Here is a 27,608-nt window from a genome sequence, read left to right on the forward strand (position 1 = left end):
TAAAAATCCTATTATTGCGTTACATGGCATGCCTACTAGGTCTTGCTGGCAGCCCATTCTGTCACAGCCATGCTTGCTAGCTTGAACCAGGTACCTGATTTAACAGCAGTTCCAGCAATGGGGTTAAGCTGCAAGGGAGCCAGGGACCAGACAGTGACCTACTCGCTAGCCTGGCCTGAAAACTGGAACACGAGGTTAGATTATTTTTTTCTGAATTGTCATGCGCATTCATCTTTTTTTTTTTTTTTCTTTTTAATGTGTCAATTATTTCTGCCTTTCAGAACCTGAACAAGAAAGTGAGCAGGCCTCTGTTCAGTACAAAACCAAAATACACATCCTGGACCTTCTGATTACCTCTTTGGAAATGAAACCACCAAACCTGGCCCTCTATCTGCTGGGGTTTGAGCTGAAGAAGCCAGTTAATACAACAAATCTTCAGGACTCTGGTATGTTAATTCCAACTCTTATCCATTGTACTTATCTATACCTCAATTGCTAAATGTTTACACTTGGCTGCAGATCACTGCTTTATATAATAATGACATTCGGGGGTGGGGGGCTCTGTGATCCACAATTTCAGAGTTCCTTCTGAGAAAACTGAAAAGCTTTGATTACAGCTTGTAATCGGCAGTGTTTCAGCAGTCTAATGAGAGAAACATTTTCAACAGTTTTTTTTATGTTATTACAAATCTATTTGTTTTGCTATTCTAAAATGATCGCTTTCACTAATTTGCAGGTGTTTTGGGCTGCCCACGAACCTGTCTTCACTCTATTCTGGATATTCTTAAGAAAGGGACTGATGGAAGAACGGGACCAGTTGCTGTCAGAGAGTCCCCACACCTGGCAGAACTGTGTTATCGGGTATGATAAAGAGAACTTGTGAAGGCTCTCCTGTCCTAATGGCAGTTTCACCTATTTCTGATTGGCAGGGACCACATCAATAGAGCTTCCTGTGAAGATTGGGTTCTATTTACCAAGGTGTCTAGTGAGGACTGCCTTTTGTTGCCTGAAAGCAACTATTTAGAAGCGGGATAGCACTTAGAGATTAAAACAATAAATGCAGCGCTTCTGTGAAATAACTACCACATCCCAGTGTACTGTATAAATAATATCCCAATGCATATACTGTGTGTGTGTGTATATATACCACTATATATTTTTATTCAAAATCTTCAAATCCATTGTGTCGTGCTTCATCAAAAGAAGTGACTCCTCTGTGGTTCACCCTCCACCACTTAGTGTTATGGAGCCAACTGGCTTAAAGCTGTAAGCCCTTTTTAGGAAATGAAGGATCCGTTTGTTCCATTGGTTAACTGCATGCTGCATTGTCATTTCAGGTGATCTATCAGCTATGCGGTTGTGCTGATACCTCAGGCCCAACCCTGCGTTACCTTCGGACCAGTCAAGATTTCCTGATTACCCAACTGCAGCACCTACCTTTCTCTGTGGCAGGTAGGTTATGTTTATGGGTGCTGAAAGTGTGATGTGGTTTAAGTGAACCTGTTTTTGATTTGGACATCACTTAAAGTGAAGATTTGCTATCCATTTAGGAAACCATTAGAAATGCTAATTATATCTAAACAGTATGCAGGAAATATTAGCCTTTTTTATTTATTTTTTGTTGTCTTGAATTCCTCCTGAAAATGTGTTCAAATTCACTTTAACTTCACCTCCTCTGCTGTAGCTGCCACCACAATGGCAGGTAGCAGCTGGTGTTGGGGTTCACAGAACGTGGTAGTGTCACCCCTTCTGTCATGTACTCGGACCTACCGATTGATCATATGTTCCCTGAAGCAATAAGTGTTTTGCAGCCATTGCAGGGAATGAGTGACAAGATTGCTATAGAGAGGAGGGGAAGGTGGGGCAGGATTGGGGTCTTTTTGAGTTGGCCTTGAACCACACAGATCTATCTATAGTGGAGTGGGGTTGTCCCCCTAGTCCACTTTCCTGATTTAGAGAAATGCCTCCCCCTCTTCTGCATGACATAAAGGTAGATGGCTTCATAGTTTACAGAAGATAGCTGAGAAAGCAGCCAAGATTGTTTTTTGAGACTTCTGTTTCCTCCACAGAAATTAACAAAGACACGGGAAGTGAACACAGGTTTATTTTCTGCACTTGCAAAAAAAATGTTCTTGGCTAGAAAGAAAAATAATGCAGCCACCACATCTAAGGACTTGTGAGCTGCAAAACATTATATATTTGTTGTTGGGTTTAGAGCTATACAAATATAGTAGTAGTAATAATAAATAGAAAATATGTGAAAAACCTCTCCTGGAATGTATTTTTAAGCACAGTTAAAGGAGACGTAAAGCCAAAGCTCATTTGTATGTACTTCTGCAGCCTGCTGTCGCCTGACGCCACATGGCCAGTCCAGGCTCAGGCAAAATTGCGACCATATGGCCGGGATCCACCCATGTGCTTTGACCGGCACCCAGTTTAGCCTCTCATCGAGCTGCTGAGAGCCTGAGCCAACCGCTCAGAGCGGACAGTCACCAGATTTCTGTTAAGGGAGCCCTAAAAACAGAGTCATCAGCAGTGTTTGATCGCTCAATTCTCAGTGTTGGAGCCAGCGGGGGACAGATGCAGCATTGGACTGATGCTGCATCCACCTAGGTAAAAATAAATCTGCAAAAAACAAACAAGCCCTTACTTCTTTTTAGCATGGTGCTTTCTAATGTAATTGAATTTTTTTTTATATTTAAACCATCTATTTTGCAAGAAATCTGTATTTGTGTCTGGTGCTGATAGAAATGTGATTTTTTTTTTCTTCCCCTCATCAGAACATGAGATCGCCACTCTGAATCAGATGTCCTGGCTGATGAAGACTGCGTCCATTGAGCTGCGCATTACATCCCTAAATCGCCAGCGTTCCCATACACATAGGCTGCTTAGCTTACTACTAAATGACATGCCTGTGCGACCATATGCAGGTGAGGCCCGGGTTTACAGAATGATGATTGTTCTTTCTCTTATTCTGCACTGGATTAAATCATGCTATATATTTTCATAGTTATTATTGTTAGGCTTACAATAAAGCAGAACTAAAGCGTATTTTTGAAAATGCAGATGTGCTGAAAGTGCAAGTTACTATTGTGCTTGTGTGCATGCTTGCAGATATGTGTTACCGTTTCATTATCCATATTTTGAATTATCCATATTCTATCTTTCCTAGTCTGTTCATCAGCAATAGTGAGAGGTAATGAAGGAAGTGCTACCATCTGAGAGAAATTATGTAATCATTCCCCCACAGAAAGTACCCTGTGGAACAAATTTGATTGTCTTCAAGAAATCGGCGTAAAGCACCCCTACACACAGGCCAATTTTCGGGCGGCATTCGGCCCGTGTGTACTGCAGCCGGTCCGACAGAAGCTGGTCGAGCTTCTGTCGAAGGCACATGACTGGCAAAGGTCTGCCAATCGGCTCCTGAGCTGCGCTCTTAGGCGCCTTTCACACGGACGGCTGTTTTGCCACAGTTAAAACCATGTAAATGTTCTGTGAAATTCGAGGCTCCAGGCACTGCAATTAGCTGCATTTGTATCTTGCATTTACCTACGTTTACGTGCGGTTACATGCGGCCGCGTTTAGCTGCGGTAGTCATTCCCATAGCAACTTTTTTTTTTTATTATTATGATGTGCTTCCTGTTCTTTTTTTATTTTTTTTTCTTACGCTGCTATCCATAGTTGACACACAAGACTGCGATTACCTGCGGTTATGTGCATATAGCTGCGCTAAATCGCTCCTGGACGCATTCAATTCATTTTTTTTTTATTCGCACCAAACCGCATGTAATGAAATTGCAGCTAAACGCTGTGTGTGAATGGGGCCATAGGAAAGCATTGTGTGCTTTTAGCTGCAGTAGAAAACTAGAAAATCCGCAGCTAAAAACACACAGCTAAAAGCACCATTCTATCTGTCCGTGTGAAAGGGGCCTAAGTGTATGACTGAGAGTGCTAACTTGGTGTTCTGGCGGAGGGCTATCCCCCTATCGGAACACAATAGAACAGCAGGGGAGATTGCTGTACTAACTTTGGATTGTTAATACAGTTGCTCTGACCTGCTCGCTGGCACTCCCTCATGGGTACCCACACGCACACAGCTTGCTAAAACAGCACTCGGAGAAGGGCCGAGTTGTGGAGGACGCAGGAAGGGGACCACAGAAGAGGAGATAGTGGGGCGCTCTGTGTGATACCATTGCACAGAGCAGGTAAATCTAAACTTTTATTTAATAAATTAAAAAATGTCCTTTTTATAATTGCCTTCATTTGTGTATTTTACATCTACCTGGAGGTCAACCTTAAGATAAACTTGCCTTTTCAACTATTCCCTTAAAGGTGTTTGCTTCATTTGCCATGGAATTTGACACAGCTGCTTTTTTGTGTATAGAATTTGTAAATCTATTCCAGTATAACAGTTTGATTTCAGCCAAAGCATAGAAGCCAATTTGGAGCTAGCTTGAAAATGATTTCTGACAGTTTCCATGTAAAGTTATGAAAACGGAGACCTTGGTTAAATTCCTGAGTACAGTCCTAATTTTCCCTTTTGTTCAAACAGCAGACGGTGAATTGGGAATGGAAGATGACAGCAGGAACGTCAGTACTTTTCTTCATTTTGACACCACCTCCAAAGGTAAAAAAAAAGATTTGTGCTTTTCTCTTTGTAGAACAAAAAATATATTTCAAGGGGCATGTCTATGACCATCTAGGCTCACAAGAAATGATTTTGCTAATGTTGGCCATTATTCAACCTGGGAATGGTGGGGAAGATGGGGTTCACTCCAGGATATTCTAGGTGAGTATTGCAGCAATAACCACTTGGGAAGAGGAGACTGAGGAAATGCTTTCTCCTGCCTGCTGCTGATTTGACGGTATTCTCTCACCCTGGGAAAAATCACTGGACCAGACCTCGAGGCTTTTAAATTCTAAATGGTGGAGCTTTTTTGAAAACCATACTGTTGCTTTATTACATGTCCAAATATGTTAATGTAGACTTGTAAAGTTACGGATTAATCTACTTTAATTCTCCCAATCATTGTCTATGTAGCCCGTAGAAAGATTCTGAGCATACTAGACTCAATCGACTTCAGCCAGGAGATCCCAGAGCTGCCACAGTTGGATTTCTTTGACCGCAGCCAGATAGAGCAAGTAATGGTTAACTGTGAGCACAAGAACCGCCAAGGACAGACCGTTTGCAGCATTAGGGTAAGGCAACCTTTCTGTTGGGATCTTTACTCTCTCTAGTGATAAAAGGTGTGCCACATGTTCACTTACTAACTTGTTTGTAATTTTTCAGCATCTCCAGCGCATTCTGTTAGCGGAAGTGAATGCCTTACAGGGAATGGCAGCGATTGGGCAGAGACCTTTAATTATGGAGGTAAGTTACCTGTTTAGCCATCTAATTAGTGCTTCTAAGGTTCTACAGCAGTGATGCACACCGTATACTGTCAGTTTTAACAGCATGGCTGTGCCCCCGTGCCAGCGCTATAAGACATTGATTTGGTGAGCTTGCTGTGTAGAAAGTCATGTGACATGCATAAAGGTCTGTCCTCAACACTACTAAACTTTAGGATACATTGATGCACCAACTGTGAGCCAGGTTTCTTGTCAAACATCAAAATTTGACCTCACAAATGCTCCTTTGGCTGAATGTGTCTTCCCAGTAACGTGGATGCTTTTCTAGCCATAAGCAGAATCCATGTTATATTTAATGGTTAAGGTTTTATGCTAAGCAAGCTCATATTAGGGGTGACCATCAGGTATGTGCTGCACCTTTGTCTTAAACAGGGCTATGAAGTGAGAGATGATACCGCTCTAAAAACTGCTGATCCCTTGGCTTTGCTTCCGTTCCACTAAACCATATGAGTAAGCATCACACGATGTGAAACATGTCGGCTATCTTTTTCCTGTTCACTTTATTTTGACTGCATCGTTTTGGTTGTTGTTTGGATTTTATTTACATAATAAAGACATCATTTTAAGGAGTGCGGCAGTCCAGGATTTATTCCTATCCTTACACAGGGCTACAAGTAAATTTGGCTCTGCTGGGTGGTAGCTAGCCTGGCTAATTTGTAGTATTTATGGATTTTATAGAATTCCTGCACATTCCGGGAGTTAAGCAAGTACAGATTGCTGATTCCAGCTTAAAGGCCCTTTTCCTGTACTGCTGTTTACTTTATCTGCATATTTTTGTCTAAGGAGTCTGCTAGTCGGTCTGCTAGTCGCTGCTGTTTTTGAGTGTCCTGTGCCCTACCCCTCTCTCCCATATTTTTCCTGTTGTGAGAAATAAACTTTTCTCTTTGTTCAAGCATAAAAGTAACTGGCGTCCATCTTTCTACCATTTACATCATTCACCATGCCTAGTAACCTTCACCCTGAGGAACAATGTCACCCCTCCCTGTCACCTCCAGGCCTCTGAAAATGGGGGGGGGGGGGGGGGTTGCTACATACATATGGATAAACTGTGCGCTGCATAGACCATCCATTTAATTTTTATCCAATCGGGCCCTCATTATCGTTTTTTAGGTGGTAAATCTAAAGGAATTTAAAGCTACCAAGGGGAACAACTTGGTAACATGGATACTTTTTTTAATGTACATTGAATGAATTTCCTTTCTGTGTTAGTTACGTTGTCTTTGTATTCCCTCTTTCCCCAGGAAATAAATACTATCCTACAGTTTGTTGTCCAGAGGAACCGTCTCCTGCAGTGTCTCCATGCCAAACGTCATGTTCTGGAGTCTTGGAGACAGTTAGTGGAGATCATACTGACAGCCTGTCCTCAGGATCTAGTTCCAGCTGAGCAAAGGCAGCTGATTATCCGAGACCTGCTGCAAGATGTACATGATAAGGTATCATTTACAGAGGGGTGTTATCCTTGCCTCTTTGTCAGCTAAATTATATAAATGTATATATCCTTATTGCACTGCTGTCATTCAATATTCCAGTATAAATTTGAGTAGGCCTTCATGCCAAAACTGGACATTTCCCTACTGCAACCCTCCCCCTCTGCTGTTTAAAAAAAAAAACAGATTTACATTTCTTTTTTTTTTTAATCCGGCATACACACTGCCTTCATTCTCACCTAGATAAGAAAGACCTGTCCCTGCTCTTGCAGCCTCCTGGCATATTCCCATTACATATACCATGAGGCTACTGGTGCAGGGACACACAGTGGATGAAGGGCTGACCTAATAGCGCATCATTAGGGGCTGGGTGCAAGAACCCAGAAGAGACAGCTGACTCCCAAATCGGAAAGTAGGATGGCGGCACGGGGACCCAGTGTGTGGCAGAGGAGCACAGCAGAATATTGCTGGATGTGAGTAAAGGCGGAAAAAAGGGAGAATTAGGTTTAAGTTCCTCTTTAATAGACTTATGTGAGACTGAGATATAATGACAGAATGCACAAGTCAGAAAGGTTTCCATTGGTTTTAGTTAGGCAATGTTCATACTGCCTTCAGCTTGTATAAGAAAGGTGTTTACCACAAGCTTTTCCAACGCATTTGCACGCTGGACACAGAGCAGCTATAGTAATTACTATCTGGGTTATACGCCACCTATAGGTGAATTGACACTTTCACACCAAAAGACACAAAGTCCCCCTCTATATAACCCCTCCCATTCGGGATGTACCAGTTTTTTCACCAGTGTCTCTGCACTGCGACCGGTGGAAGGTCCTGCCTTGAATCAATACCAATCAAGACCAATGTTTTTTGCCTGTAATGTGCCTCCTTTTGGAGCACTGGACCCTTGGTTATGTAAAGAAGCCAAAGGCTGTCCTAGGCAGGGTGCTGTACGGGTCCAAGGGTGTGACCCCAAGAATGCTAAGGGGCATCCGGTCCATAAGAGACTCTGCCCGCCATGATGGGTGAAAATTGGATCCAGCTGGGTTCCAGCAGTATCCTGCGGCGGGAATGGTAAGTTTAAAAAAAGCAACATGTTGGGTTCACTTTAAGGTGTTTTTTTTTTTTTTGTTATTTTTAGTAGCCTTTACAGTTCCTTGCTTTGACAGCTTGGCAGGGGCCTGTCTCTTGCTGTTATTTGCACCATGCGTGGGGTTCAGAAGTCTACTTCTCGATTCATCTACTATTGCACCTGAAAGGCTTACTTTTGTTTTTTGCGGGGGTCCATTCCCTCAATTTTCCGGTTGCCCAAATTCTGCCCTTTCTTCAAATGGGCATGGAGCACAGGTTGGCCGTTCTCTTCCAGCATCCCTTGGCTTTTATCTCTTGTTTGTACTTTTATTCAGGGTGTCACCCGAAATGGCTCTGCCTTCTAGGTCTCTATTGCCTTGTGACCTAAATCTTGATTTGTCAACCTTACAAAAAACATCCCTTTTGAAAATATCTGGGATATTTATCTCTTAACCTTGTCACAAAAGGTGGTCTTCTTGGTGGACATCACTTCTGCATGTCGAGTGTCCAAACATGCGTCTCTTTCCTTAAGCAGCCTGTTTTAGTGTTGCATAAGGACAAAGTGGTTCTTGTCCCGGGCTGTCTTTCCTAACAAAGGTGGTGTCAGCTTTTCACCTTAACAAGGACATAGTCTTACCTTCCTTGTGTCTTCCATCGTTCTCATCCGAGAGAAGCCGCTCTACATTGCCTGGATGTGGTGCAAGCTATTGGTGTTTATCTCTTGGCCACAGCATCTCGGAAGTCTGATGCACTGTTCATTGTTCCAGAAGGTCCTAGACACGGTCAAGCTGCCTCATCCTTTACCATTTCAATGTGCATTCGTAGGAAGGTGATCCAGGCCTATGTGCTTGTGGGCTGGAAGGCTCAGTTTCCAATTGCTGCACAAACTACTAGGGCAGGGTTTGACAAATTTGCTTGGAATCTAGGAGCCAGCTAAAAAAGTTAGGAGCCAGAAAACGCGCCCCGTCCCGCCGAGCTTGCGCGCAGAAGTGAACGCATTCGTGAGTAGCGCATGCATATGTAAACGGTATTCAAACCACACATGTGAGGTATTGCCGCAATCGATAGAGCAAGAGCAATAATTCTAGCCCTAGACCTCCTCTGTAACTCAAAACATGCAACCTGTAGAGTTTTTTTTAAATGTCGCCTATGGAGATTATAAAGGGTAAAAATTTGTCGCCATTCCACGAGCGGACGCAATTTTGAAGCGTGACATGTTGGCTATTAATTTACTCGGCGTAACATTATCTTTCACAATATAAAAAAAAATGGGATGACTTTACAGGTGTCTTATTTTTTAATTACATTTTTTTTTTCCCAAAAAAGTGCGATTGTAAGGCCGCTGCGCAAATACAGTGTGACAGAAAGTATTGCAACGACCGCCATTTTATTCTCTAGGGTGTTAGAATAACAAATATATATAATGCTTGGGGGCTCTAATTAGAGGGAAGGAGATGAAAACACATTAGAATTGCTGGATTGCTGTTTTACTTGTAATGCCAACGAGCACCACAAGATCACAGAAGGAAGCTTAGGCCTTCAGAAGGCCGCAAAGTCGCAGCCTCAATTACCGGCCGGTGGGGACGCAAGGAGACACAGGATCCTGTGTCTCCGTGCGCCCCTGCCGCGCGATCACGGCTGGCCGGTAATTGAGGCCGCAGCCTTCTACAGGCCTAAGCTTCCCCGGGTCACTATTTTTTGTCGCAATTGCGGCCGGATTTTGCAGAGCCCTGTACTAGGGTGCTTAGCGCGTCCTGGCCTTTTCAGTATTCTGCTTTCGTTCGGGTTTGCAAAGTAGCTACATGGTCATCACTTCACACGCTTGCCAAGCTTTATAAAGTGGATATAGCTGCTGCTTCGGGTGCCCGCTTTGGCCGGAAAGTCTTGCAGGCAGTGGTGTGGGTTCCACTTAGGGTCAGTTTCTGTTTTAATTTTTTTTGTTGAGGACTCACCCATTCTGTTTTATTTGTTTTTATTGATTATTTGGAAAGTAAAGAACAGACAGTATAAAGCAGAGCAGCGAACAATCCTCGCTATGCTCTGTAGAACTCACCCATTCGTGAGAAGTTCAGCTTTTTTAATGGACGACAGAGAAAACTTGATTTTCTCTTTGGTTCATAGACGGACACAGCAGCTTTGACTTTAGGGTTATGTACCTTTTCTCTAGGAGAGACTAGGCAGACAAAAACGGCACTTTTAGTGTTAAACACTTTTTAGTACAGCACCGCCCACTCTCTGGAATCATCCAGCCTCAGTTTTTCATCTGCCTAGCGTCAGGAGAGCTTGGCCTTTTTCTGGAGTCCTGTGCTCTGGAGTTTTTGGGCGATTTTTTTCGCCTTAATTTGTTTTTGAATTTTTTTTTGTTCCTGCTTTTTGGATCCTGGGATCTCTATCAACTGCCAACTGGGTGACAGGCTGGATTTTGAATCCTTGTAGTCGTCCCATGTTCGGCCATCGGGCGCGTGCCGGTCTTTCACTAGGCCGTCCACGACATGCCCTGTTGCTCCAGGGGTGGCCGGTGAACTACATGTTTCAGGGCGCACATATGACCGGTCTCTTGGCTGTGTCACAGTGTGCCGGGCCGACAGCCATGCCGCATGCTGACGTTGGTTCTGTTTGGAATGCCTGCAGCCGGTGGTCTCAGGACGGGTAAGTAGTTTCCCCTTGCTTCGAAGGGGTGATTTCGGCTGGTGCATTTCGACTGAGGGTCCTCCCTGCTTTCCTCTCTCCCTTTCCTCTCCCTCCTTCCCAGTTTCTGGGTGACGGTTGTAAGGTGGGGGTCCACCTGCGACTACCGGTGGGGCGCTGTCCTTGCGGGGGTGGTACTGTGTGTTACTGTACTGGGGCTATTTTTTACTGAGGGGCTCTGACTGTGTTGGGCTGTGCGTTTCACTGTGTTTTACTGCACGTGTACGGCTGCCATTTTGCCGGAGCCGCGGTTCTATGCATTCGGCGGCCATTTTACTGTAGCCCGCATGCTGTTTTGTGCTTTTCGGCGGCCATTTTGGAAATTCCTTGGCCTCTAGTGCCTGAAATAACGGCGCGCACACCGCGGCTTCTCTCTGAGAAGAACGACACGGCACAGCAGCACTCTCTCTCTTCTCTGCTCAGCAGTACAGCCTATCCTGGGGGTCCCTACTCTCTATTTTCAGCCAGGAGGGTGACCGGTGGGTCAGTTTTGGGTCTGTTTACTAAGGTGGCAACATTTTTTTGTGGACAGCATGGAGTCTGAACCACCAGGGCCCTCATGTGAGGCTTCTTCCCCACTCATGCCAGACTTAACCCTTAGTGCCCCTGCTCCTGTGGCCTCGCTGGATGCTGTGACGGCAGTCCTGGAGGCATTTGTTGCCAGGATGGAAGCGGCTAGTGGCCAGAAGGGGGGGTAAAAAGCGCCCCCTACCTGAGCCTGCTTCTGGGGATGTCTCTGACGCAGAATCAGGTGCTGCTTCTGCTTTTGACCACAATTCTGTCATTTCAGGGGATGCAGACTTAACCCACGCGGACAGTGAGGATGATTCTGCTTTAGGGTCAAATCAGGATAAGGAATTTGTTGGAGCTCTTATCACTGCAGTGCGGGATACTCTAAAACTTGAGGATTTGGAGGAGGCATCAGACATGCCGGTCCCTTTTGGGTTCCGCAAGCCCCCCGCACCGCGAAAGTGTTTCCTTGTGTTCCGTATCTGGACGACTTGTTATACAAGGAATGGGATCGGCAGCAGAAAGCTTTTGCTGTACCAAAGTACTTTGCGGTCCGTTACCCACTTTTTTTGGAAATCCTCCCCAAAAGGGTATCTCCTCCATCAGTGGACCCCCCTGTGTCCAGGCTGAACAAAGCTACCACGTTGCCTGTGGAAGGGGCTCCCACCTTTAAGGACCCCGCAGACAGGAGAGCTGAGGCTGTGGCCCGCTCTTTATTCACAGTGGTGGGGTCGGCAGTGAGACCGGTTTTGGCCAGGGCTCTGGTGTCAGACTCTTACCGAACGGCCTAAGTCCCTGGTGCAGGAGCTGGAGGCGCAGGGTGCTTCTGAGACCTGCATTGACCTGGCCGACCAGTTGGTCTAAAATTTGTCTGTGAGTCAGCCCTGGATACGCTTCCCTTGCTTTCCAGGGCCTCCGCGGTGGTACTACGCCGCCTTGTGTGGCTGAAGTGTTGGTCTGCGGACCAGTCCTCGAAGAAGTCCCTGGTGGACTTACCCTTTAAGGGTGAACGACTTTTTGGGGCTTCCCTGGATGACCTCATTAAGGATGCCACAGGCGGTAAGAGCACTCTGCTCCCGCAGTCTGGGAAGGGAAAGAAGCCTCGCCGTAGGCAAGGACCCTCATTTACTACCCCCAAGCGGTCTTTTCGCTCGCCAAGTGCGACAGGAAAATGTTTTCAGGGTTCTAAGACGTCCACTGAAGGACAAAAGCGCACCTGGTACCGCAAGCCCAACAAGCCTGCGGACAAGCCTGCCTCCGCCTGAAGGTTTGCCTCGCCCACGACACGGGTGGGGGGCCGACTTCGCGAATTCGCGGCTCGGTGGAGGTCTCTTCTTTCCGACTGTTGGGTTTGCGAAGTAGTGTCCTCGGGGTACAAGATAGAATTTCTCTCTTGTCCGCCAAACAGATTTTTTCCCTCCAACCTCCGGCTTCCTCCGGGTCGCCTGAAGGATCTGTCAGGGGCTGTCCAGGATCTGCTGGACAGAGGAGTGATTGTGCCAGTTCCCTCACAGGAACGCTTTCAGGGGTTTTACTCCAATCTGTTTGTAATCCCCAAGAAGGACGGGGTCCGTCCAGTCCTGGACCTCAAGGCCCTCAATTGCTTTGTACAAAAGTTCAGGATGGAGTCAATACGCTCAGTAATAGCGGCGCTCCATCAGGGGGATTTCCTAGCGTCCTTGGACATAAAGGACACATACCTGCATATCCCCATATGTGCAAAACACCAGAGATTTCTGCGTTTTGCGATCGGAGAGGACCACTTTCAATTTGTGGCCCTTCCGTTCGGCCTGGCCTCGGCACCTCGGGTTTTTACCAAAGTGCTCGCCCCGATTTTGGCCCTGCTGCGGCAGCGCGGGATCGCTATCGTGGGATACCTGGACGACCTTCTTCTGAGAGCTTCCTCAAGCTCAGAGTTAGAAGAGGACGTGTCTATCACCTGTCAGACCCTTTGGGAGTTTGGGTGGCTACTGAATTTACAGAAGTCGGTACTGGTACCGTCTCAGCGGCTGGAGTATCTGGGGTTGGTCCTGGATTCTTCGGAGGCAAAAGTTTTCCTCCCAGCAGAAAAGCTGCAGATCCTGCACTCTGCGGTGCAGCGGTTGGTGACCCAGAAATGGGTGTCACTTTGCTTTTGCATGAGTACTAGGTCTGATGGCCTCTTTCAAGGCAGTCCCGTATGCCCAATTCCACACTCGAGTGTTGCAGAAGGAGATTCTGTCACAATGGAACAAGCTTCCTTCGTCTCTGGATTACCAGATTCGGGTGAGTCGACTGACCAAGTCCTCCCTAGTGTGGTGGCTGACATCTCCGGTACTCAGGAACGGAAAGTCGTTTCTGCCGTGTCACTGGACAGTGATCACAACGGATGCCAGCCTCTCCAGCTGGGGGCGGGGGGTGTCTGGGGTGTCCAGTCAGCCCAGGGGCGTTGGACTCGGGAGGAGTCCCGTCTTCCGATCAATGTACTGGAGCTCCGAGCGATCACGTTGTGTCTCTTCAAGTGGTCTCTGGGCCTACAAGGCCAACCGGTCAGAATCCAGTCCAGTCCTGGCATACGTCAGTCATCATACGTCAGTCATCAAGGGGGCACACGAAGCTCGGCGACGGAAGTCGCGCACATCCTCCGGTGGCCGAAAGCTACGTCGGCGGTGTACATTCCGGGGGTGCTGAATTGGCAAGCCGACTATCTAAGTCGCCAAAAGCTAGACCAAGGAGAGTGGTCGCTACACCCGGAGGTGTTTCAGACTCTGTGCCAGAAATGGGGCACTCCAGACGTGGACCTTCTAGCGTCCCGTCTCAATCGGAAGGTGTCACGATTTGTGATCAGATCGAGGGACCCGTGGGCGGACGCGTCAGACGCGCTGGTAGCGCCTTGGAGTCACTACCGCCTAATATACGCCTTCCCTCCCCTGCAGCTTCTTCCTCGCCTGCTTCGCAGGGTGGGGATACCAACAATCCTGATCGCCCCAGATTGGCCGAGCCGTCCTTGGTACGCGGACCTGGTGTGGCTGGTGGCAGACGTTCCTTGGCGTCTACCCCTGAGAGAAGACCTGCTGTGACAAGGTCCTATCTTTCACCCTGCTTTACAGTCGCTGGCTTTGGCGGCGTAGCTGTTGAGAGCCGGGTGTTGAAGGACCGAGGCCTGTCGGGCCCGGTGATTTCTACCATGCTACGGGCACAGAAGTCTACTTCATGAAAGACTTACCATCGTACGTGGAAGGCCTACATCTCTATGTGTGAAGAGATGAAATGGCACCCCCGTTCATACGTGGTGTCCCGAATTTTGCTGTTTTTACAGCGTGGAGTGGATCAGGCTCTAGCCTTGAGTACGGTGAAGAGTCAGATATCGGCTCTAGCTGTCTACTTTCAGCGACCCTTAGCGTCGCACTTTCTGGTGCGTACGTTTGTGCAGGGAGTCCGTCATGTGGCCCCTCCTGTGCGTCCTCCGCTACCTCCATGGGACTTGAATTTAGTTCTTTCGGAGCTTCAAGAAGCTCCGTTCGAGGACATTCGGGAGATCCCTTGTTGACTCTGTCTCAGGTGGTTTTTCTGGTAGCTATTACCTCGGTCAGATGAGTATTGGAACTGGCGGCCTTGTTTTGCAAGGCTCCCTACTTAGTCATCCATAAGGATAAGGTGGTGCTGCGACCGCAGCCATCATTCCTTCCAAAGATTGTTTCGGCCTTTCATATTAATGAGGACATTGTTCTTCCATCCTTATGCCCTCAGCCGAAAAAGGGGCCACTTTACATTCCTTGGACGTGGTTCGAGCCCTAAGGGTGTACTCTGCTACGGCTCTGTTTCGGAGGTCGGACTCGCTGTTTCTTGTCGGTGACTGGTCCTAAAAAAGGTCTGGCGGTCTTGTCGGCCACCATTTCTAGGTGGATCAGACAAGTCGTGCTCCAGTCCTATGCCCTAAAGGGGCGGGCGCCTCCCTTTCAGGTCACGGCGCATTCGACCAAGGCGATTGGTGCCTCTTGGGCTTTCCGTCACCAAGCGTCTGTCTTACAGATTTGTAAGGCGACGACCTGCTCGTCAATCCACACCTTCTCAAAATGTTATAAGGTGGATGTGAGTGCATCTTCGGATGCCTCTTTTGGCCGCAAGGTTTTACAGGCGGCAGTTTAAGTTTGAAGTTCCTCCGTTGAGGAACTCTGGTTTGTTTGGGGTGAAACCTGGTTTGCTGTGTTTTTTTCCCACCCCTCAAAAATTTGGACACTGCTTGGGGACGTCCCTAAAGTCAAAGCTGCTGTGTCCGTCCATGAACGAAAGAGAAAATAGGATTTTTGTACTCACCGTAAAATCCATTTCTCTGAGTTCATGGACGGACACAGCACCCACCCCTCCTTGTTTCTACTGCTTGTCTACGAACTGGGGCTGGATGATTCCAGAGAGTGGGATGTACCCGGGGGACACGCCCCCATGGGCGGTGCTGTACTAAAAAGTGTTTAACACTAAAAGTGCTGTTTTTGTCTGCCTAGTCTCTCCTAGAGAAAGGGTACATAACCCTAAAGTCAAAGCTGCTGTGTCCGTCCATGAACTCGGAGAAATGGATTTTACGGTGAGTAAAAAATCCTATTTTTGTACACATCATACATTTTTATTTTATTTTTTCTCACTAAAAGACAGCTCCAGCCCAGTCATGTTTTGGCACTGGTTGTCATTCTTGTACTGCTGGCTACTAACTGAATCCTGGGTTGCCGATGGGGGGGGGGGGGGGGGGGTCTGGCCACCACAAGAGGGCTGCCCCCTAGGTGTGCCTTTAATTACATTTTTTTCACTAGAGTCCTGCTCCTGAAGGTGTTGGCATCAAATCTATCTGAGAAATTCAGCTGTGTGCTTCAATGAACTCAAGAGAAAATGATTTTGCAGTGAGAACAAAAATCCAGTTTTCTGACTCTGTAATCTCTGCTCTCCACAAGACAAGAAAGTTGACTTCCAGGAAGGAGTACTACCATGCATGGGGGGAAAAAAATTATTTGACTGGTGAACATTTTTTCATTTATAGTATGTTGTGGGCTGCATTTTGGATTTTAGCCAGTCTGATGTGAAACTGTCTTTTGGCTTTAAGAACAATCAAGGGATAGATCTCAGCGTTTGTGTTTTTAGGCTCCATTTACATTTGTGCAACTCTAAATTTGCATGACTTTGAAGCGCAACTGGTTGGGTGTGATTTGTCCCTCTGCAAAGTCAGACCCACTGTTGCTTTTGAGGGTTAACATTGAAGTCTATTGCCCTCAAGTGCAGGAAAGTCAGACCAAAGTAGTACATAAACTACTTTGAAGTCGCTAGGACTTTAAGTCGCGCATATATGAATGGTTATCTTTCGAAAACATGGGGTACGATTTGTCCTGTGACTTTTATGTCGAAAGTTATATTACATGTCGCAAAAGTGTAAATGGGGTGTTGGACCTACTGAGCCCTATTCCTTGGTAAAGCCTTAGTGCAGGGTGTCCCCTGTGATTGTTCCGGCTGTGCTGTGCTTGCTGTAGTAAGGAAAGACCATAGTTGCGTTCCATTACATTTAAACAGCAGGCTTTGTTGCCAACTGAGCAAATTGCAGTTATTGATCAACAATTAACAAGAATTGATTTTCCTTGTCGGTGTATCAGGCCCAGCAGGCATCTAGCTACTCCTCTTTGTCTGACACCTTTTAAACCCTGTTAAAAATGTTGAGTGATTCTGTAATTGCAACTGCAGATCATTATGTCATTTAGATTGTTTGCCAACTGCTAACTTGACAGCAAAGTTATTAATTTGTCTCCTTTTTTTTACCACAGATCCTGGATGACAACGCTACAAAAGAGCTTATGCCTGTAGTAGCTGGTGCCGTCTTTACTCTTACAGCACACCTGCAACAGGCCATATGCACTGAACAGAAGCAGCCAATGCCGATTTCAGGGATGAGCCAGTCACAGTACATAAACATCTTAGATGGGTCCTTTGCTGCTTCTGCGGGAAGCAAATCTCTGTCCACAGGATATGTCTCGATTGGAGATTCATCACTTCATATGATCCTCAGAAAACTGCTAGAATTCATTCTCAAGACCGGTATGAATGTAATGGGACTGCTTGACAATCTCCCTCATCTCTCCTAGCGCAGGCATTGCTGGTTTTACATAGCTAGTGTTTTGGCGTCAAACTTCATTAAAATGTTTGTAACCCTATAAAAAAAAAAAAAAAACACTAAGGCAGGGGTCTTCAAAATTTTCAAACAAAGGGCCAGTTTATTGTCCTTCAGACTTTAGGAGGGCCGGATTGTGGGGTAGAAAATGTCCCGGGCCCAGCATTGGTGAGAATAAATTAGCCTCAGAGTTTGCAGTCAGTAAGATAAGGAGTAGTGCCCCTATTAGTAGGAGTAATTGTATCCCATCATTGGTATCTGTGAAAGAAATTGTGCCCCCTTGTTGGTGTCAGTGGGAAGGATATTGCCTCATATCAGTGGGAGGAATAAAGCCCCAAGGGCCGGATAAAGGCTAGCAAAGGGCCACATCTGGCCCTCGGGCCGCAGTTTGGAGACCCCTGCTTTAATGCATGAATAACAGCACAGTGCTTGTGCTGTGAAAATCTTCTCTTCCTAACGATAATCATGGCTGCTAATCCCTGATTACCGTGGTCAGTTTACGTGGTTTGTCATCCACAGTTTTTGTCTCTCCTGACAGTCTCCCTCCCCCGTCAGCATGAGATCGATTTCCTCCCCGCCTCTATTCAGCTGCATATTGCAGCACATATCATTGTATCATATGCAGCCATTAACAATAGTGTAAGTGTTTGTTAGAAATGAAAAGGGCGAAATACAGTTTCTGACACTGCAGCTGTGCGGTCATGTTATCCCCCCTGTGCTGGCCGGCCTTGATCTATGGAGAGAAGCATGAAGGGTGGAGATTCCACTGTGACATCAGCCAGCCAGCAGAGGGGTATCGCAGTCTCTCCCACTTCTCTCCATATAGATTGAGGCCTGCCAGCACAGGGGGGATCACGTGATCGCACAGCTGCAGTGTCAGAAACGGTAATTTAGCCTTTTCATTTCTAACAAACATAATGTCTGCATATCTGCATGGCATACAAGTCTAATAATTACATACAAGCCACTCTCACTATTTTCTGGTTCCTGTGTTACTTGTCTGATGTAGAGAGGTGATATGGTGCGCTGAATTAGGACATAATAGTGTTCCTGACTTTATTGTTGAAGTTTTTTGTAAAGACTGACTGCACAGAATTACAAATCCTTTAGCTCCGGGGTCTCCAAACTATGGCCCTCCAGTTGTTCATGAACTACAATTCCCAGCATACATGGTCATGTCTGTGAATGTCAGAGTTTTCCAATGCCTCATGGGATATGTAGTTCCACAACAGATCCCTGCTTTTAGCTGGTAGAATATTTTGTTTGTATTTTTTAATGCATATTTAGCTGTTTGTGGTCTCTTTGATTGACTTTTACAGCTTTAAATTTCTGCTAACCGTTTTTGTGTCTGCTGTTTGTACAGGAGGTGGGCTGCAGAAAGTTCGGACCCATTTATACGGATCTTTGCTTTATTATTTGCAAATTGCCCAGAGACCGGATGAACCTGATACACTAGAAGCAGGTAAGAAAGGTCCATATTTTCCTAGTTTAATCAAATGTTTGTTTGAGATTCTTTAAGGATTGGCCTTGGGTGCTTTTTTGTAGCTTTCAAGCCAAAATCCCCTCCTGAGCAGAAAGCCCCCAGCCAGCAATAGGCTTGTGTTAGAAGTGATCTATTACTGCAGAACTATGTGGGGGTGCTGGATTAGGTCTCCCATGTACCAGATCACGCATGAAGAAAAAAAAAATTGTTTTATCTTCTTTTTTTTTTTTTTTTTTTATGGTTTAGGTTTAAAAAAAAAAATCCTTTCACCATTAAAATCTTGGGTAGCCTGAATAAAACTGTTATTGATAAAAAAAAAAAAAAAAATCTTGAGTAGCATAAAATAGGTTGGATGATCTAGACCACATTTTTGTATCCGAATTATAAAGATCGTTGACCTGTAAAGATGATGTTGTAATAGTAATTTCAGCCTTCAGCCCTGCCTAAAAAAACATTAGAGCCAGGCTGCCTACTTGGTAATGTTCAATTGACCTTAATACCTGTAGTAATCAAAAAAAGTCAGACTAGCTGTACTCCCAAGCTGAGATCCAAAAAAATGCCTTTATTAAAGTAAAAACTGAGAGAGCACAAAAAGTTCAAGCAGGGAAAGGAAAGCTAACATGTTTCACACACAAACCATGCTTTTTATTATTTTAAACAATGTGAAGGAAATTCATACCTGTACTGCAGGAGCAATGTTCCATTTAGGCCTATGAGTGATTAGTGTACAGGTAACAATTTTGCTGTAAAACTTTAAAGCTGAACTCCAGGCTTTGTTACAGGCTCGGCCCAAACTATGTCTTTCACTAACATATGAGGCTGCTGGGGCTATATACAGTTCCTCTGAATCAGAGGTTGTGACTTCATCAGCCCGCCTCTGACTCAGCCAATCAGAAGAAGCTTTGTATTCATTGCTAGAATACATTGCTTTCTATGAATGGCTAAGTGCCGCTCAAACTCTGTGTTCGGGTATAAGACAGACAGGCCTCTGCTTGCCCTGGGAACACTATGCTGTATGTGGACTCCGCTACATACAGTTTATAAAGCGTGTCCAGAGGCCTCACATTTTGGTGAGGGACATAGAAGCTGGCCCAAATGAACTATGGAGAGTGTAACAAAATCTGGAGTTCTGCTTTTAATGTGCATTACATTCACATTTTTGACTTGGGTGCATCAAGGTGTAATGTACTAATAGCAGATGTAAAAATATGTTCTGTTGTGTGGCCCACTTTTCTGTGGCTATACAGATACGTCCAGAGCTACACTTGATGCAGTATTTTTGGAACTGCAGTGGTAAGGGTGTAAGCAAGCATTACTCCATGGAAGATGTGTAGAACAGTTGTTTTTTTATTTTCTTCCTATTTTTATGTTTATGTGTTTTCAGCCATCTTACTTTTTTTTTCATTCAGCTAATAAGTCCATGTGGGAGAGGCTCACAGCTCCTGAAGATGTGTTCAGTAAATTACAGAGGGACAATTTGGCAATATTTGAGAGCTACTGGACCCCTCTGATGGAAGTCGTCTGCAGAGATGCCTGCGATGGTCGTGAGATAAGCAGGGTAAGGAGGGTGCTATGCCTCATTTTCTGCTGTGTTGTGTTCTGTTGTGCAAAATTCCCTTTTCCTAAATGTCTTTCTTTTGTACTTCAGATGTTGGCACTGGCATTGTTAGACCGGATGGTTTGTATGGACAAGCAGCAACAGTGGCTTCTCTATCTGTCCAACAGCGGATATCTTAAGGTGCTGGTAGACGCTTTGGCTCAGGATGACATTGTCTTACAGAATCTTCTGTTGCCTCAGTCTCCAGCCTTGAAGGCTCTGTACATCTACGAATCTAAAATGGTATGTGGTTTCTAAAGTAGTTCTGAACTGCAGAGACATTGTTTGTAAAAAAAATGACATATATTTATTTCATATGTCTGTATATTTGTTACTAGCAGTAATGGGTTGTGCTTTTATGATTTTTCAAATTTGTGGGAAGCAGTGAATATCTGAACAAAAAAAGGATAGTGAACACTACAAATTGAACTTTTTTTGTAATCTCATCCCCTCCCTTAGATAATAAAGCACTTCTAAGCCCAAAAACAAAGATTTAATATATTGCATCTTATTGGTCTTTGGATGTGGTGGCTGCATTTTTTTTGGTCTGAGATTCCTTCAGGTGCCTTTTGGCAAACTCCAGGCCGGCTGTCATGTGTCTTTTACTGAGGAGAGGCTTCTGCCTGGCCACTCTACCATACAGGCCTAATTGGTGGAGTGCTGCAGAGATGGTTGTTCTTCTGTAAGGTTCTCCTCTCTCCACAGAGACCATCGGGTTCTTGGTCACCTCCCTGACTAAAGCCTTAGTCCCCCGATTGCTCAGTTTGGCCAGGCACCCAAACTGAAGAGATCCTGGTGGTTCCAAACTACTTCCGTTTACAGATGATGGAGGCCACTGTGCTCATTGGGACCTTCAATGCTGCAGATTTTTTTTTCTGCGCCTTGATACAACCCTGTCTTGGAGGTCTACAGAGACGTCCCTGGACTTCATGACTTGGTTTGTGCTCTTGACATGCACTGTTAACTGTGGGACCTAATATAGACAGGCGTGTGCCTTTCCAAATCATGTCCAATCAACTCAATTTACCACAAGTTTACTCCAATCAAGTGGATGATCAGTGGAAACAGGATGCACCTGAACTCAATTTTAAGTGTTATGGCAAAGGCTGTGTGTGAATACTTATGTACATGGGATTTTTTCATTTTTAACAAATTTTTGGAACATAACAAAATGTGGGAAAAGTGAAGCTCTTATGCCCCGTACACACCATCACTTTATGTGATGAAAAAAAATGACGTTTTTAAAAACGTCACTTTAATTGACTGTGTGTGGGGGGAAAACGTCGTTTTATGTCTTGTAAAAAACGACCAAAAAAAAATTGAAGCATGCTTCAATTTTATGTGTCGTTTTTCAAAAGTGCACTTTTTACTTCACAGAAATTGACCGTGTGTAGCAAAAAACGTCGTTTTGTAAGACGTTTTTTCATCCACGCATGCCCAGAAGCTACTTCAATGGTAAAACGTGGTGGAACGTAACCTCACTTTGCAAGAACATTGTGAGAAAAACGATGGTGTGTAGGCAACTTCGTCTTTGAAAATTGAAGTTTCAAAAACGTCATTTTTTACTTCACAGAAAGTGTCGTTTTTTTCATCACATAAAGTGATGGTGTGTACGCGGCATTAGAGTAGTGTAGAGAAGATTTTCAGTTTGTGCATTTTGTCACTAATCCGCAGACAAGTAGACTTATTTTGTTGAGTTAGTAGCTAATGTCTTTGTAGAAATTGGAGTGAGGCATAATTATTTTTTTGTACATTTTTATTTTATATAGGCATTTCTTACCCGAGTAGCCAAAAGCCAGCAGGGTGCACTGGAGCTGCTGCGGTGCGGGGTGATTGTAAGACTGGCACAGTGCCAAGTGTATGATATGCGCCCAGAGGTTGACCAACACGGGTAAGTTGAAGAGTCCAGTTGTGTTATCTATTTGTTAGAGAGGGGTGCCCTGATTTTTGCTGTCCTGCTTTGTTACATTGTACTCCTTCCGCTCCCTTTGAACTGTTTATGAGCTTGTGAAAATGCAGATTTTTCAAGAGCATTCAACCTGCCATGCTTCTGATTTCCTTCACACTTTGACTTCCTTCTGACCTGCATTTTAACTCCTACTGAGCTGCACCATCTGCTTTAGGCTATATTTTGCATTCCTACTGAATTTGGTATAGATAAAAGCTGTTCTGACTTGAAGAGAAGTCATATACACACCGTGCTGCCATGTAACTCTAAGGCCCCGTACAGACGACCGAACATGTCTGCTGAAACTGGTCCGCGGACCAGTTTCAGCAGACATGTTCGGTCGTGTGTAGGCCCGAGCGTGCAGGATTCCAGCAAACATTTGCCCGCCGGGCCTTTTCCCAGCGGGCAAATATTTCTGGACTTGTTTTAAAACAGCCCGCTGGAATCCTGCCCGCTCGGACATGTTCGGTCGTCTGTACAGACCTACCGTACATGTCCGAGTGCCCGCCATCCCTCGCATGCGTCGAATGACTTCGACGCATGCGTGGAAGCATTTAACTGGCAGGGCCGCCCACGTCGTCGCGGCGACGGCGCGGACACGCCCCGCGTATTGTTTACACGCGGATTTCTGTACGATGGTTAGTACAGCCATCGTACAGAAATCCCCGGGCAGACATGTACGGTGAAAACGGTCTGGCGGACCAGTTTCATCGTACATGTTTGCCCGTGTGTACGCGGCATAAGGGTTGCACTACTCAAACTGCTTGCTTTTTTTTGGAACAACCCACCTTCAGGAAGCTGTTGCTTAACAATGTAAGCACAATCTGGCTTCAGAAAGCATTAGCAAAGCCATGGGTTTATAAGGGAAGCTGACAGCTGTATCACAAGGTGTGGTGAAGGTTTTGTACATTTTATACACCTGATAAATCCCAAAAGAACACTGAGAGCCGGTTCACACAGGGGCAACACGACTTTCAGCGCGACTTTGGGAGGCAACTTGAACACGACTTGAGTATGAATCACAACGCGACTTACAACACGACTTGACGTCGCCTCCAGGAGGGGGAACTCGATGCCAAATTTTAAATAAAAAAACGGCATGGGTTCCCCCTCTAGGAGCATACCAGGCCCTTAGGTCTGGTATGGATTTCAAGGGGAACCCCCTTCGCCGAAAAAAACGGCGTGGGGGTCCCTCCCAAATCCATACCGGGCAGAACAGTGGTGTAGTGAGTAGCTCTCTCGTCTAGCAGTAAAAAGGGTCACTGGTTCAAATCCCAACCACGACACTACCAGATTCCGATAAGCCCCCCACCCACAGACCCCCAACAACCGACGGCCAGGGTTGTCGGGAAGAGGCCCTTGTCCCCATCAACATGGGGACACTGTGCTTTGGGGTGGGGGGGGCACATGGTGCCCCCCGCCCTAAAGCACCCCCCCCCATGTTGAGGGCATGCCTCCTGGTATGGTTCAGGAGGGGGGGGCGCTCGCCTGTCCCCACCCCCTTTCCTGACCAGCCGGTCTGCGTGCTCGGATACAGGTCTGGTATGGATTTGGGGGGGGGGCCCCCACGCCGTTTTTTAGGTATGCTCCTGTAGGGGAACCCATGTCGCTGTGTAAAAAAAAAAAAAAAAAACCTTTTTTTTTTTATTTGGCGTGGAGTTCCCCTGTGGGAGGGAGGAGCTTGCCTTAGAACAGGTTCACACCGGGGGGACTTCCTGTAAAGTTGCCTCACTGTGAACAGGGATCCGACTTCTGAGGTGACTTCCATTGAAATCAATGGGTACAGGTCGCCTAGAAGTCGGATTAAAGTAGTACAGGAACCTTTTCTGAAGTCGGAGTGACTTAAGACGGCTCCCATTCACTTCCATTCATTTTCTCGACCGCGCAACTTGGGGCGTCTTGAAGTCGGATCCCAGGTCGCCCCAGTGTGAACCGAGTAGAGAAAGCTTTATTTGGACCCACCTGTCATAGGGTGTAATCAGCCTGAACTGTTTGGAAGCAAGGTGTTTCATACATCGAAGAGCGCTGCTTTTTTTTTGCTCTCTACACTTCTTGGTGAATAATGCTGTGCTTGTTGGGGGCCTAATTTTGGTTTATCATTTTACATGTCTCAGTTTTACATGGTGAATCTGGTTTTTGACAATCTTTGATAACGTACATATGATATTGATTTGTATGTTTTTGCATTTGTATGCCTAGTCTTGAAACATCTCCTAATTAAAAGAAAAATATTTTGAAGGGCAAGTGGTTCTAAAGGCAGAAGATTTTTTATCTTAATGCATTCTATACATTCAGATGAAAAAACCTTCTATGTGCAGAAGTCACATAAAATGGACACACAGAGCAGCGGCTCAGCTTGGGTGCCCCCATAGCAAGCTGGCAGACGAAAATTCTTTTGTTCAGCTCTGATGTGTAAAAGATTAAGATTTGTACTACCACTATTTTCCTTATTCTTTTAGCTAGTGCTGGTACTTTTGATTTGCAGCTGTCTGGTGCAACCGTCCTTAGCTTGACTTTTTGAGGGCTCCATCCAAAACCCACTGGACTGGACATTGCAGGGTACTGGGTTCTGTGCAGGGTACTTTCTAGACTCTGATCTGGTATTATAAATTAGTCATGGAACACTTTCCAGGTCCAGAGCTGGTGGCATTGCCTCAACACTTGCCCTGTCACTGAAGACTCACTCCGTGAGTATGCAGGTTGGGCTAGGCATTGGGAGCTACCTCAGTTACAATGGTCACTGGGTGCATTTAAATGCCCTGCTTCCTGCTGGTTTCCACCACAGAAAATATAGGGTGATGATGACATCCACTGGATGGACTGCAGCATGCCCATGTACTCTTTACTGCTATAGAGTTTTGCAGAAGCATCTCGCTGCCTCTGGTTACAAAGAGTCACATGGATCTTTGATGTTTAGTCCATTCCTGATGCCTCCACACAGTGGCTTTGGTCACCTGACTCATTAACTACCAGCTGTTTGGCCTTGTTTGTTACCCTGAACTTTAAGTTGCTTTACCGCCACATGGTCACAGTGTGTCTGATTCTAGACATGAGGAGGACAGTTCCCCTGTTTTAGGTGCCCCTGACTCTGGGGCAGCTTGTAGTGTGTTCACTGACAGTGCTGGCTTCTGCAGCCTAGAATTATATAATTATGTTGCCTTCTAAAGGCTGGTAATGGTGTGTGGTGTGTTTTTTTTTTTTTTTTTTACTTTAGGCTGAAGAAAAATAAAAAGCAGACAGATTCTTCTATCCACAAAATCAAGGTGGCTAGAGGAATCCGCCCTGCTAAGACATTGAATTCTGACAGCGCCAGTTCAACATAAGTCGATCATTAGATCAATTTTTGTTGAGTAGGAGTGGCCAAACATGTATCAAAGTTCAGCTGGTCCCTGCTAAACCGGCCAAATTTCGTTAAGGCCCGGTTCACAGTGATGCGACATCAGGTCAGGAAAGGGGGGGTGCAAAGTGAGTGAGATTCATACCAGACGGAAAGGGCCTGGTATTGTCGGATCCCATTCATTGAAGTCGGATCGGAAGTCATCGGAGTTTCATGTTGGAATAGTGTGAACTCCGGCTTAGATTCTATTCCATCATCGGAGTCCTCATTAGTTCTCTCTGGTGTGATCATGGGAAAACACCCTGACGAGCTGTTTGTTCCTCCCAAACACTTAGTGGGCAATTCTAGAACATTGTTTTTGCTGACAGACTCTGCTCTCCACCCAACTTAGTGGGTATTGGAGACCAATGTGTCTCACATGGTGCACACTTTAAAGAGGTTTGGATGGGTATTGAATTTGCAAATATCGACTTTAGTCCCAACCCAGAGGTTGAAATATTTAGGTCTGGATACCATCCAGGTGATAGTGAACCACACACCTTGACAAATGTTTCAGGTCAGTTCCCCAAAGTATTAAAAACCAGTAATTAAAAAATAAATAAAAAATTACATGGTGGTAGGATGTCATTTTGAAGGAGAAACCCTGATACTACTTCAGTGGACAGTATAATCTTTCAATAATCTCATGTGATTGGTTTGATACTTTTAAAGCAAGAGCAGAAAACCTTTTTAGAGCTGACCTATTCATGAAGTTTATGTTCTTTATTTCAGATCATATGGGTTACGAGAGACCCCCATCTTTATCTCTGCACCATTGGAAAGATACAGGCAGATCTTGTTACCTGCTCTTCTGCTTTGCGAGGTGATCCTGACCTCCAGCACTGCTCAGCACCTACAGGCTGCCGGACAGGTGAATGCCCAGAAACCTTTGAGATGTTTGCAGTGTTTGTTTTAGGATTACTTTGTAATTTGCGCCTCTGCTTCTTGTCTGCCAGGTGTTCCAGTTCTTGGTTGCTCATTCTGACACGATTCAAGCTATTCTGAGAGGCCAAGACGGGAGCCTAGGATCATTGCAGGAACTTGCTCTACTCACAGGACTCCTCAGCAAAGCTGCTTTGCCAGGTCATTCACTTTACGTACTTATACAGAAACGCCTAATGCGATTGATGACTATAATTAAATCTCTGCAGTACATTTTCCTATGCTTTATCCCTTTAAAAACACAAAGTACAGAAAAATCAGCCAGAAATCAAGTGAGATCCAAACTTTGAGCTGACAACTCTGCCTTTTGTTGCACTGAAATCCCAAGCTGTCTTTTTTATTTTTTATTTTATTTTTATTTTTTTTAGCTCTGTCCAGTTTTCCCTTCTCAACTACAGAACGCCTTCCTTTTTTTCTTGTCTTTATGAAGGGAACTGTTCTGTAGTCCAACACGGGAGAACTCAAGCAGGGCTAATAACATTGCTTATATAAAAAAAAAATTGTGATCCTGAACCAAACCAACCAATCAGTCTTACTTCCCTTATTAAAGCGGACCTTCGGTCCTTTTTTCAACTTTCCATCTATTAAATCTGTCCTTGTTGTTCTTTGGATAGTAAAACATTTTTTTTTTCTGCCAGTAAATACCTTATACCAGCCCACTTCCTGTTTCTTGTCTAATGAAAAGCCTAGGCTTATGACATCATGCACAGCTCTCACTCTTGTGAGAGTTTGCCAAGAAGGGAGGGGGGGTGAGTCATAAGGGGGCCAATGAAACCTACAGAGCTGGAGGTGTGCCTCCTGTGTAAATCCAGGAAGTGAACAGGCAGCAGCTTCAGCTGCCGACAGTTAAATAGGCTGCAGCCAGACTCGGTAGAGGGAGATTTCTTTAGACCCCTTTCACACTGGGGCCGCGGGCGTGTCAGCTTTTCGGCCGCTAGTGGGGAGCTGTTATCCCTTTAAAGAGGTTGTAAAGGGTCGTGTTTTATTTTCTAAATAGGTTCCTTTTGAGCTAGTGCATTGTTGGTTCACTTACCCT

At 45.4% G+C, this 27,608-nt stretch overlaps 1 protein-coding gene across 1 annotated transcript in view; it reads left to right on the top strand.

Annotated features, from left to right (window-relative positions):
* The window catches only part of NUP205 (nucleoporin 205), a 117,781-nt gene that overhangs the window by 72,968 nt on the left and 17,205 nt on the right, over window positions 1-27,608 (top strand). The window contains 15 exon segments of the mRNA XM_040345676.1: window positions 282-446; window positions 737-861; window positions 1,338-1,452; window positions 2,781-2,930; window positions 4,556-4,627; window positions 5,042-5,199; window positions 5,291-5,371; window positions 6,651-6,842; window positions 16,883-17,153; window positions 18,590-18,688; window positions 20,119-20,267; window positions 20,358-20,549; window positions 22,076-22,197; window positions 26,363-26,501; window positions 26,587-26,713. Of these exon segments, the coding sequence (XP_040201610.1) occupies window positions 282-446; window positions 737-861; window positions 1,338-1,452; window positions 2,781-2,930; window positions 4,556-4,627; window positions 5,042-5,199; window positions 5,291-5,371; window positions 6,651-6,842; window positions 16,883-17,153; window positions 18,590-18,688; window positions 20,119-20,267; window positions 20,358-20,549; window positions 22,076-22,197; window positions 26,363-26,501; window positions 26,587-26,713 (2,157 nt within the window).

The sequence above is a fragment of the Rana temporaria genome, chromosome 3, assembly GCF_905171775.1.
Source record: "Rana temporaria chromosome 3, aRanTem1.1, whole genome shotgun sequence".
In the NCBI taxonomy this organism is placed as follows: domain Eukaryota; kingdom Metazoa; phylum Chordata; class Amphibia; order Anura; family Ranidae; genus Rana; species Rana temporaria.